Source organism: Cataglyphis hispanica, chromosome 2, assembly GCF_021464435.1.
Source record: "Cataglyphis hispanica isolate Lineage 1 chromosome 2, ULB_Chis1_1.0, whole genome shotgun sequence".
NCBI lineage: Eukaryota > Metazoa > Arthropoda > Insecta > Hymenoptera > Formicidae > Cataglyphis > Cataglyphis hispanica.
In genome coordinates, this window is record NC_065955.1 from 11,407,751 (window position 1) to 11,420,772 (window position 13,022).

Sequence of the window (13,022 nt, forward strand, 5' to 3'; positions counted from 1 at the left end):
CCCATCACTATTATCGTTTTCGCTTGCTGACTGTTGTAGTATTTGATAGTTTTATTTTGTTAACAACACACCATAATGTATTTTAAACTCGTAATTATATAAGTTGAACAGAATAGGCTCTCTATCGACTACGCCGAAAAGAAAGTGATCCACACGACCAGAGGAGAAAAAAGCAAGGAAATAAAAGAGAACAAAAAAGCAGAAACGCATATTACGAAAAAATTTACATCATATTTAAGTCGTTGGAGAGATTAATAATTATTGTTATTATTATAGTAGACAAAATATAAGAGAAAAGAATGATAAGGTGAGAATGAGAGTATGTGTGAGAGACTGAAAGAAAGCGAGATCGATAGAAAGAGAGAAAAAATGCGAATAGAACCCCGATAGAGTGGGAAGAAACAAGGGAGAAGATGTAGATGTGCGAAAGGACACGTTCGCTTATATATATACATAATATACAAACTAAATTATATAAATATATATAAATAAATTTAATGTTAATTTAAGCATTTTGTGAAACGTTGAAAATCATCATCGCCAGATATACAAGGGAAGGCTAACGATGATGCGGATCTGTACCAAGTATGTAAGTTCATGTATTTTGTTAATAAGGTAATAACACTAAACATTCACATTACAAAAATGTTTTCGTTTAATCGTTTGCTATTGGAAACGTGCATCGACGCTGTAACTAGTATTTATTATAAATATATTATATATTATTATGGTTACTCGAATTTTTCGCTAGAAGCTCACTGTAAGTGGTAACGTGTAATAAATCGGTCAATAAAAAGCTTATATGCTTAATAGAAGATTTCTTCACGATATATTATCCATTTTAAGAATATTAAATATTCTCTACGTTTGCAATTAATTGTTTTTTAGCGAGGATAAAAATGATCTAATGAGAGATCTGTTACAGATGCGCAAATATTCTAATACAATAATTTAAGAGACACATTTTTTATATATTTGAAAAAGAACCCAATTTTTTCGAAATGAACTCAAATATCACTTTTGAGTTAAATCGGTTTTCGAGACATTTATGACTTTTAAAAATAAGAGAAGAACGGTTTTTTTACGACAAAAAATTCAGAGTCAATATCTCAGGAGATGATAATGTTTAAATCCACGTGTATATTGTTTAAATAGATTTTTTATTTTTTATATTTAAATTTTTCATTTTTTTTTAATTTTATTTAATCATTAAGAAACCCTGTACATTTGTGATGAATTTATCGAAATTATCCTTAAACTTTACTTTTTGAATACGTTCAGTATTTAATTGCACATTTGCGGTTAATGCTGTGAACGCGTTCGCTAATCTCTGTGCTACTTGTTGATCTGTTTGGGTGGATAAAATATTTTGTACAAGTTGTTGATATTGTTCCTGATAACAACATATAAGATAATAAAGAGGTATACTGGCACTCGTTATCAAATCTGAATCCATTTGATGTGATAAAATGAGACTTATCAGTAACTGAAAAGTGAAATTTGGTATTTCAAAATTTATCTTAAAAAAGACGCGCATGTTATATCAGTTATATCAGGTGATTTGAAAAACTCACATTCATAAAAGGCGCCATTATGTCATTGCGCGGTTGCCCTTTCGCAGTTTCCATATAAATATGCTTGGCTAAGACTTGAATAGTATCACAGCATAGGACAGCTACTTCATGGCCAAATGAGTATAAACCTAATTCCACCGATGCTAAAAGCTGCTGCAACAGTTTGATAGATAGGCCGCAAACTTTCTCAGGACATATATCGCATACAAAGGCTATCATTTTGAAATACCTATTTAAAAAAAAACAATTAATAATATACACAAATATGTATATGCAAATGTAGTAAAGATGTTACAAAATGAATATAGCAAACTGATTCAAAGTCTGAAATCCCTCTGAAATAACATATGCTCGAGTATTTTCATAAAATTTTTAAAAAGCTATTTACATTATATATAACTTATTTCAATCTAAATTATTTGAAACCATTCAAAACTGTATCTAGTACACATATATAATCTCTTTTTTTCTTACTGTAATATTATTTAAACTACGCATATTATGTATTTATTACAATGCAAATTAATTTTACTTACTGTATACATAACGATGGAAATTTTAACAAATCTATTGTCATGATAGGCATAATTATATTTAAGCCATAAAAGAAAACATCTGCAGGCATGGTAGATGGAGGCTGATTTTGCTCGGTATTATTAAAATTAAGTATGTCTTTGCTTAATAAATTAGTTAATAATTGCATGAGTAATAGAATATCTTGGAAACTGTCCTCTTCCGCAGTCGAATCTACAGTAAGCCGATTACTATTGCAGCGAGCGTATGTCTGTATTGTTTGCAAACAAGTCTCATACACACATGTACTATCAGCCTAAAATAAAAAAATATCAGATTAAGATTGAAATTATCAAAGTAAAAGTTAATTACATCAATCGCTTATATAAATTAACAGCACGCGAAACTTACCTCCGACAAATAAAATAGAATATTCCTTGTATATTCACAGAGCAGCTCTAATATCAATTGGACTATATTTTGATAATTATGATACAAGGACAATAATTTTTGAAGTTCGACTAATATAGGACAAGTATATCGATATACGGGTTCTGTTGTCGGACCTTGCACACCATGTACTACGCCTATTCAAATAACATGCTTTTTATACATATCCAATTTTAAATCGAAGATATCATTATGTAAATATCATATTAATTACTTAAAAATTTAAACAAATATTTCTATAACAATTTTTTTACCTATAAAAGATTCCAATATATCTATGATTTGGATTCTAATCTCCTCTTGATGATAAGATGACATAAAATTATCACTAGAAATTAATTGTGTACATTTGTTTTGCAAAGGTTCTAAAGTTTGTGACCAATAGTACTGTTCTGTATTTGTATTTTGTACCACTGTACCAGCTTGTACTACTGCATGCATCAAACCTCTCTTGATGACCTGCGGAAAATCGTATTGTCCTCTCGTAGCTAATTCAATGATATAATTGAACTGTTCAGATTTCAATACGCAAGAGGCTCTGAAATAATTAATTTTAGATTTTAGATTTTTTCCAGAAAAATATCGACATTATAACGATTACTTTAACATGAAAATCTAACATGTTAAATTTTCTGCAATATATAGCAATCATCTTTATATATCTTTATGCAAATTGTATAACACATATGTGATATATTCTATGCAAACACAATCAAACACAATTAAATTTCAAAAGAATGCAGAAAATTCTAAAATATAAGAATGTATTAAGAATATTGATTTGTTAAAGCAATCGTAAAAAAATATACATTTAAATTACATGATAATTTGTCTAGGGCACTTTATTTTTGTGAATATAAAATGTGTACAATTGTTTCATATTGATTCAAAAATGATAATATCATAATATATAATAGGAATAAAAAAAAGAAATTTATGAATTTAATTTGAAAAATTTCATAAATTTAAAACTTTATCATGATGATATTATTTGTGTAATAATAAATAAAGATTATACTTGTATCAAAGGTTAATACCAAAAAATAACTATAGTGAATCTATATATGATTTAGGGTGTTGTATAAGTGTAAATGAAATGATTTATGAAATTTAAAAGCGCGCAAGTCGATAAAAGCAATAATGTAATAAATGAACTTAATATTTATATGATCTAATTAATTGCTTCAATAGACAAAATTTCTGTATTATATATTCCATTCTATAATCTGAATAAGGATTAATGTCAAAATGTATATATTTCAATCTTTGATGTACCCTCCTCTTAAATATATATGCAATATATAAAATACAAGGTATATTTATAAGATTTGTATTATATTTAAGAGATTGTATTATATTATTTGATGAAATTTGGAAAAAACTTCTCTATCATTATCATCCATTGTAATCTAGATATAATTGTATATTTGTTTAACATTGTTAAATGGTTTTTGATTTCTAGTAAATCTGAATTTTATTTCGGTACACAAAGAGTATAAATAACGATAAATGACTTAATTTTCAAGTTAATTACAAGTGAATCTTAAAACTTGAGAATTAGTTATTGAAAAATTTAAGATAAAAATTTCAAAATTATGATAAATATGATAGTCTCTCAACATAAAATAAGTTTTGAAATAATCTTATTGTTTTCATGTATTCATAATATGTAATTAATCTTTGTCGCGCGTGAGCAAATCAATGTTCACCTACCAGGAAACACAAGTGCCCCATTTTTTTTTTTCCCATAAAATATTCAGCAAAAATCTCAACAAAATTCAAAATCCGTGGATTCCATCTGGAAGGCTTTCCATTCCAGTTAAGTTCCATTAAGAATTTAATTTGTTAATTATTAATTTGTATGAAAGAGAGTATTGTTGTCCCTAAACAAATTATTAATATGATTATTGCATAGATGCCTTTTACAGATGCATTATACTTACTTCGTTTGTGACTCAACAAGAGTTATTAATAATTTTATAGTTTCCTTAATTACAGCTGGTTCACTTTTAAAGGTGTTGATATTGCAAATTACTTTTTCCAGAAGAAAATTCATTGTCCACAATGCGCCTGGACTATCTTCACCAAAAGCTTGCAAGATTGTGGTGCTTATCTCGGAATAATAAACTTCTGTCGGTAAAAGGTAGCTTTGTGACCATATATGTAAAAACCATATTATCGTACTGCTCAATTCAGGACTGAGTACATTCTCTGCATGTATCGATATAATAGTCTTTTCCAAGGCGCATAAGCGAAAAATGCAAGTGATTAATCGAATAACTCGATCGATCGAGGCCGCAGGGCTAATTATGTCCGACTGAACATTTTGAGAAGACACTAAGAACTCCAATGTACGATTCACATCGACATTTCCCTCTCGAGACTGAAATATGAACAGAATATATTACATTTTTGCTCTAATTTAAAATTTAAAAAAAAAAATTGTGACCAATTTTCTTACAAACCTGATCCATACTACATCGCCTAATTTCCAGAGGTATCAATGCAGCTTCACCCTCTGATTCCATGCAAAGAACATGACCCGCTATTAAAACGAGCCAATGCAAATCTTCGTACAAATCATTCATAGGATTGGGTTCAGGTACAGCTCCATTTGATGCTATCAGTGCATTTACATTATCCCGTAATTTAAGTATTCGATCTTCGAGTAATTGCGCTAATAAAGGTAAAGAGTGATTTGGCACTTGTCTACCAAAATTTCCTACAATTAAATCAAACATATTATTATAGATCCACATAATAAAATACGTTTTAATTAGCATAGAGTGAGTAATACACAAATAACTTTCAAGAATATTTACCAACTATTTGTAACTGCTCCTTAAATTTGACTTTATCATTTTCTTCCATATCTACTATTTCTTCATTAATATTTTTACTATTAACACCTTTCACACCATCCGGAGGTGACAAGTGACATTGTAGATATGTGTTAAATATTTGAACAGAGCTCTGCTTACAAAAATCTGGTGGAAATATGTATGTTGTAGATAAAATACATATCCATGTTTCAAATATACGTTCCACAGCCTCCATATATAAGCAATCATCAGCACACATCTACAAACAGCACAACGATATATTAATCTTTTCTTCAATATGTATAATATTCAATATATAATGAATAATTTTTTTTCTATACAAAAATCCAAACCATTTGAATTTAAAATTCGAATTTTTTTAATTGCTTAATTATTAAAAAACTTCGAGCATTATTCTGGATCTTTACATGTATGTGCAATAATAATTACCAATTCTTCTCGTGCAGCACCTTCTATGAATAAGCATGTCAATCTTGTCATTTGTTCCATAAATGACTTCAATAAATCTTCAGAAAGAGAATTTAATGAGCTTTGAAAGAAACAATTAATCTTTTTTATAATATTGGTAATTCCATTCGCCTCTTGATCAATAACATGGATATTTGATACAAGTTTTAAAAATCGTTGTATATAATTTGTCAAGTACTGCAGTTTTATTTGCTCTGTAGTGAAGATACTGCCATGTAAGCTTGATAATTGTACTAGACAATTCATAGCATGATGAGCTAGTTGCGGATTATTGCGTACTTTCCAGTACAATGTAAACAGTAGATCTAATACTGCTGGATCTAATATTATATCTTGCCATTGTGTATGTATACTCAGTGGTGGATTATTTCCGAAATCATAAATTCCGCACATATACAGTAATCTTTTAGGTAGTGCAATGGAGTTAAGGTACATATAAACAATTTTTCACATCTCATATTGAACAGAAAATGTATTAGCATCAATTATTAACTAATTATAATTTCTAGACCATATAATATTAAACAAGAAATATAAGTTAATTAAAGTGTAACATCCAATTTCCTCCATCCTATTTCTTTTTATCACACACATTATATATTAATTATAAATAGATTAATAATAAAAGGATATAATTTGCATCAACAAATCCCCAAACAAGTATACTTTCCACAATAGAAAGTAAATGCTTTACAAGGGGTAATGTCGATTCCTCGAAGTCTTTTTTAATTAATTCATTGAGTACTTCAATACAAAGCTTGAAGATTTTTTTCATATCGCTTAGTTCAAATTGTTTCTTCTCTTTAAAATGAACTTCCCATGTCAATCCTATATTGGATGATTTAGCAGTTGTTGCATATTCTTGCAATATCGTGGATAAAATATTGCACCCCAGAATTCGCTGTAAATTTGGCAAATGAGAAATTGGGTCTTTTTACTTTTTCTTTCCTCTTTTGCAAGCTATACAAAAAGTCAATTTTTTTTTTTACTTATTTCAATATATTTACCTTTGGCAAATCATCATTTCTAATTAAAGATTCTACTTCATTCAATATTTGTCTTCTCTCTTGTCCAAAGTCATCCACACTGCCTCTCTTGATTATTATTGCAATAACTTGAAGTATTCTTGCTCTAACATATGGTGCTAAAGTAGGTTTGCCTATGACATAGTGTAACAGATATTGTCTCAATGAAGAAATGTCAGACTCTGATAGAGTAGGCCACTCTTGTACCAGAGCCGTCTTTATCAAACCAGCTGTCTCAAATAGTACATAATCTACAGTACTTAATTCTAAAATTTGACGACAAAGCTGATAAGGTAACCTTGTTTTTCGAAAATTTAAAAAAACAGCTTCTGCGGATTGACGTTGCTCTGCCGAAATTAGATTTGGAGGTGCCTAAAAATAAGATAAATAAAAAAAAAATTTGTATTAATTTTATTTACATTTATAAATGTTTTACAATTTCAAACACATAAAAATAACAAAAAAAAATTTATATAACTAAAATATATAATTAAAAGGTAGTTATATATACACATTTACGCATATACAAAAGACTTATATACACTAAAATATATCTGTATTTATACTTTAACACATTATTAAATTTCTATTTTTCATTATAAAATAATTATTTTTGCTGTTTACTATTTTATTACATATATGACAAATTTTAAATTGTTATCAAGTTGAAGCAAATTTAACATTTCTACTGCTTAAGTTATTAATGAGTTCTTTTTTTTAGAGAATAGATTATGCTTTTTTGAAATTTTAAATGTATAAAAAATTACATAACATGAGAATCAAATACTCTAGGAGCAGTTGTTTTGTTTTGCTTCGCATGGCATATATATATGCATCATCTATTGAGTCTTAAAAAGCCTCTAATTTCAGTATTTTGCTTTCTTTCTCTCTTCTGTTAGAAAATATCTAAAATAGATCATATGGTACAGAAAGAGTATCTTAACCTCCAAACAAAATTTTGTAAATATAAATAATTTTGAATACAAGAAAAATAGAGAGAGAGGGAGAGCATTGTTTTCTGCTGATAATAGCTCCACGTGTGTTAATACTATAAATTTGCATTTATATTTAATGTTATATATTTGTATTTATTAAAATATTCATTATAAATATCATAAAAATCAACAAGCAGTACATTCTTTCTTTCATTTATCGATAAAAAACGGGCATTTTTATATGTTTTTTTTTTTTTGAAGAGAATACTTTCATACACATCTCGATTTTTATTGATTTCAAAAGTTGTTTATATTTTTCGAGAAAATGTATGCATGTAAGGTTATAATAATCCATTTAGAAAAAAATAGAGAAAAAATTTGATAACTCGACTCACCAAAACGACTTGCGCCGCGGCTTCTAATTCCCTCAGCATTTCCTGTGCCATTCTAGATAAGATGTATTTATTTTCTTAATTCAATTAATTGAAGATATAAACACGGGTGTTACTATATATATAAAAATGTTTCACACTCACAATATACAACCCACACTACTGCATAGGCATACATATCTAGCTAGACCGAGTGTTGAGGAGTGGGGGTAAAGATGCACATAGGTATAGGCCAGTATTCATAATTCATTCATATTTCAAGACTGTTATGCTGATACAAGAGTTCTAAATAATCAGAGAAGCAACATTGTTAAAGGCCATTGCACGTGAAAAAATTTTAGCCGTAATCATAAGATCATAAGCTAATCGACCAATCACAATCAAGCATTCTAAAACGTAATTAGAATATTTCACTGTGATTGGTTGATTTGCTTACAGTCTTACAATTACGACTACAATTTTTTCACGTGAAATAGCCTTAAGGCCATTGGTAATGTCAATATTCTTCAATTATCTCCGAGCTCACCGGGCCTGCTTGAGAATCACAAAAATTTACCCAGGATTGATGGTCTTTAATAGTATCTCATCGGTGCTTCTGCTAAAGGCTAATTTATGGAAGCCGTAACTGTTAATTTATGTTGGAACTCACTTGACCAATCGCGCTAATATAGTGAGAAACCCTAGGCAACAATCTTTAGCTCTTTTGTCCTGATTGGTCAATTTGATGCGATAAATATATACTTTTGATGCAATCATATATCTATATCATCTATGGTTAGGCTTCTTCCACTGATTTCCGCCAAACAGTTCAAGTCGAGTTCAACAGCTGTTTGTGTAAATGAATATGTTAAACGTAGTTGAACGAATGTGATTTGAGTTTATAAAATAATAGGAGTAACAATTTGTAGGCATTTAATCTGTGTGATTATTTTCAATTGTTTTTAATTGGGATTTTGTCCAAACGACATATCTTGACTATTGAGGGTATCATTATATTTGTAAATAAAATAACACATATGACTTTGGTGCACTAATTAACAATATACTAATAAACAATATCTTTCCAGAACCTCTCTTGAATTATTAAAATTGGACAAGATGGAACCAGTGAGTGACATCGGGACAATCGCTTCTAAAGTTAGTAGCATACATTTTTATTTCTTTCACATTTTAGAAATTTAAAAAGAAATGCGTTTGCGATGCTATAACGTAATTTCATAAATAAGTAGCCTGATAAAATTACTTTTTCAAAAAATATTTGAATAATATTAATATATAAATTTATAAAAAAATGCACATATATTTTATTATATATGATATATATGCATAAATTATATTTTAAATAAATAGTAATCATATAACTGATATGTGAAAAGTAAAAAAAGAAGAAGTGATATCAATGCAAATAAAATATAAATAGAAAATGGATAGAGCAGCTTACAAGTTTGTTTATAAAAGTCTATCTTATAATTTTTTTTTTTAAATAAAATAGAAGATTAGAAAACCTTTGCAAATATTGCAACCAACAGCCACTAACAAGGAAACATTAGTTGGTACCGATAGGATTTTTAATTCTATCCAACCTAAAAGGAAAATAAAAAAGTGAGTTACTTTAAAAAAGCTATATTACATGAAATATTTTTTAAGAAAATGGATACTGATCTATTTATATATTAGGAATATGACCAAAATGACAAAGAAAAATACTCCCAAAATTACAACCGAAAACAAAGCTATCCAGACTACACACAAAGAAAAAATAAAAATTGAAGCCAATGATTTAACATCAGGTATGTTTGAAATATTTTTATCTTTGCTTTTCTCTATCTATTATGCATATTTCTCATGAAGATTATAAAAATATAATGAAAGACAATTTATCAATGTATTTATTTTATCTGATTCAGACAATCCTAGTGAAAACTACTGGCAAGTCTTGGCTGAAAGGCGAAGAAAGGTACTTGTAGATACTTTAGAGGAAAATAAAAATCTCCACCAACGCATTGTAAAGTTAGAAGAAGAAAATCGTATATATAAAGAGATGTTGGATGAGACAAGAACATTGATTGAAGTACTACAGGTAATGTTGTAGATCTATTGTATTGATATTATACTAGTTTAATTGATATTAATACTAGTTATTACTCTAAATGTTCTGTATTATATATTTTATTGCAGGAGGAAATCAATGATAGAAATGACGTAAATAACTTTTAGATGACAATGCTTTTTAATTTTCTTAATCATAAGAGCTCCTTGACTTTCTTAATTAAAAATCAAAAGAGAATGATATACTTTAATAATTTTGTATTGATAATAATTTATTAAAAGTATTAACTTTTATATAGCATTTATTAAAAATATTAATTTCTTATATAGTATTATCTTTTTTATTTTTTGTCCCATTTACACAATCCAAGTTCAACCATTAATGCATAAATATAATCGATTTTGGTCCTGAGAACTAACTATTTTTAAAAATATCCTACCATAATTCTATATTATATCAGTTAAATTAGTAGGCATTGCGTGATTAGTAGGTATCTCTGACAGTTTGACAGCCATCAACGACCCAAGTATCACCGAGTTTGCGCAAAATAAAGCGGGGAGCCACACTTTTGCATAAACGCATAACCATAAATATAAAGAAATTGATTGGTCCACAAATGTATGCATAAGAAAATGAACCAATCAATTTCCTTATGCTTATTGTTATGAGCTTATGCAAAAGTGTGTGCTCCCTGCTTAACAGCCAATCAAATTTAGGCACATTTTATCTCGTCAACGTCACATCACCGTCCCTATCCCGCAGGAGCTTCCCCTCTCCCCACTCCCACACATGTTCGATGTGTTGTGTGTTTATGACGTCTACTTATGTTTTCTTGTTTTCTCAGTAACGTATTCTAGTTCATAGTTCACAAAAATTTAGAATAAAAAACTCCTGTTGCAAGCTTTATATATATTCTTTATGGTATAAAGATATATATTTTTGAAGTTGATCTTACAACAATAGAAATTTGGAAGATAGTAAAATGTCAGAATATGAAAAAGTAAGAACAGGAAAGTTAAAATTAAAAGGAGAAAAATCAAGGTGTTTAAAAATTTACTTTTTTCTCATTTAAAAAATTTATTTAAGATATATATCATTTTCATTTTGTTAAATATCTTTCTTCATTCTAGACCAAAAAAACGAAAATCTAAGACACAAGAAAAAGAACAGGATGTAACAGTAGAGAATAAGGACACCATTACTCATGGTATTTATTTAATTTAATTTTTTTATTATACAACACACAGAGAACTAAAAATGAAAAGCATTCACTTATATGAAGGGCAATTCATGTTATAGGAGGATGGTGGAAGGTTAAGAATATACTTGAGATCACAGGAACAGTAGCTATAGAATTTGGAAATCAAACTTATATGAAAGCACTTGATAATGGATTATTCACTCTTGGTGCACCACATGCCGAAGGAGAAGGTCCATCGCCGGAGGAAATCTTAACAGCGTTTCCTATAAGCGAGACTAAGATTGCTTTGAAATCGGGTTATGGCAAATATCTCGGTGTTGATAAAAAAGGCATTGTTATTGGACGAAATGATGCAGTAGGTTCGATTGAGCAGTGGGAACCAGTTTTTCAAGTAATTTATATATATACATACATGTATAAATGTTTATAGAAATGATTTTGCATTATTTTGTACTTTTTATATTATTTTTCTACAGCATCTAAAAAATTGTTTAATGTGGTTTTTATATTATTTTTGGTTTTTGAATATTTATTCTATATATTGTTTATTAATTAGAAAGTTAAAAATCTTTTAAATAGATATTTATGAAGTTTTAATACAAAATATTTAATAATTTTAATATATTTTTTTAAATCAATAGCTTACAAAAAATAAAATGCAATTGACTATTTGTATATGAACTTATTTGTATAAGATTTTTCTTACTAGATATGTATGGAAACATATTTATATGGATTTTAGTTTTTAAAAATATTATTGCTTTATTTTTTAGGATGGTAAACTTGCTATATTAAATAATACTGGATGCTTCATGTCAGTTACAAATGATGATGACATAATTTGTCAGAATAGAACAGCTGGCCCCTCAGAATTTGTTGTTCTAAGGAGTATGACACAACGTTCTCAAAGTCCTAGCAAAGATATTCCAAAGGAAGAACAAGGCTCACTCGCAGATATTGAAATAAATTATGTGTAAGTATAAAATTTTAATAATAATAGTATAATAATATATTATTCATTAATGAATAACTATTTAAATTAAACTTTCTAATTAGTATTTTCTAATTATGCATCAGTGTCTTGCTATTCAATTCTCTTTTATCTTATTTTTAATGAAACATTTGAAAATACTTTTTTATATTAATGATATTTTCTCAGACGGAAGTTTCAAAAGTTTCAAGATAAGAAGTTAAGGATAAATAAGTCTGACCATTCTGAATTAGAAAAAGCAAAAACAGAAGGAAATTTACATGAAACTTTGTTAGATAGAAGAAGTAAGATGAAAGCTGACCGTTATTGTAAATAAATTCAGTTTTAATGGTTACTTATTTGGTTAATTATTTATCACCATGAAACATAATTTTATAAATATTTTATTAAATAGTAATTTTATTAAATAGTTTATTAAATTTTAAGTAAATGTTTTTTATGTTGTCTTAGAAAATATAAAAAATTATCGTTACATATGTAAAATATTAATTGCAATATGTACATAAAGAATAAGATCATTGATAAGGTTTTATGTAAACATAACATTTAATATATTTTATACAAACAAAAATATTAAAGG

General features: G+C 27.9%; 3 protein-coding genes across 4 annotated transcripts; 2 read left to right on the top strand and 1 right to left on the bottom strand.

The window, feature by feature from the left end:
- Nucleotides 1-579: 579 nt before the first annotated feature.
- LOC126858868 (exportin-4-like) lies at nt 580-8,429 on the bottom strand. Of its 2 annotated transcripts, XM_050609507.1 has the most exons (13): nt 8,345-8,429; nt 8,204-8,255; nt 6,856-7,245; nt 6,482-6,749; nt 5,810-6,261; nt 5,360-5,618; nt 5,003-5,259; nt 4,481-4,920; nt 2,792-3,075; nt 2,499-2,674; nt 2,111-2,403; nt 1,575-1,803; nt 580-1,486 (listed from the first exon to the last, which is right to left on the bottom strand). In XM_050609507.1, exons 2-13 carry the CDS (start codon nt 8,252-8,254, stop codon nt 1,199-1,201), a joined length of 3,387 nt encoding a protein of 1,128 aa, XP_050465464.1. In that variant the 5' UTR covers nt 8,255; nt 8,345-8,429; the 3' UTR covers nt 580-1,198. The 2 variants fall into 2 exon arrangements, with proteins under 2 accessions (XP_050465464.1, XP_050465465.1); XM_050609508.1 differs by lacking the exons at nt 8,204-8,255; nt 8,345-8,429 and having other exon boundaries at nt 6,856-7,007; nt 7,172-7,245.
- A 561-nt stretch (nt 8,430-8,990) lies between these two features.
- LOC126855537 (geminin-like) lies at nt 8,991-10,569 on the top strand. Its single transcript, XM_050603290.1, has 6 exons — nt 8,991-9,184; nt 9,268-9,337; nt 9,693-9,802; nt 9,878-9,990; nt 10,108-10,280; nt 10,379-10,569. Exons 2-6 carry the CDS (start codon nt 9,299-9,301, stop codon nt 10,415-10,417), a joined length of 474 nt encoding a protein of 157 aa, XP_050459247.1. The 5' UTR covers nt 8,991-9,184; nt 9,268-9,298; the 3' UTR covers nt 10,418-10,569.
- A 435-nt stretch (nt 10,570-11,004) lies between these two features.
- On the top strand, nt 11,005-12,776 carry LOC126855502 (protein FRG1 homolog). Its single transcript, XM_050603211.1, has 5 exons — nt 11,005-11,291; nt 11,381-11,457; nt 11,550-11,842; nt 12,225-12,424; nt 12,611-12,776. Exons 1-5 carry the CDS (start codon nt 11,233-11,235, stop codon nt 12,756-12,758), a joined length of 777 nt encoding a protein of 258 aa, XP_050459168.1. The 5' UTR covers nt 11,005-11,232; the 3' UTR covers nt 12,759-12,776.
- The last annotated feature ends 246 nt before the right edge of the window (nt 12,777-13,022 follow it).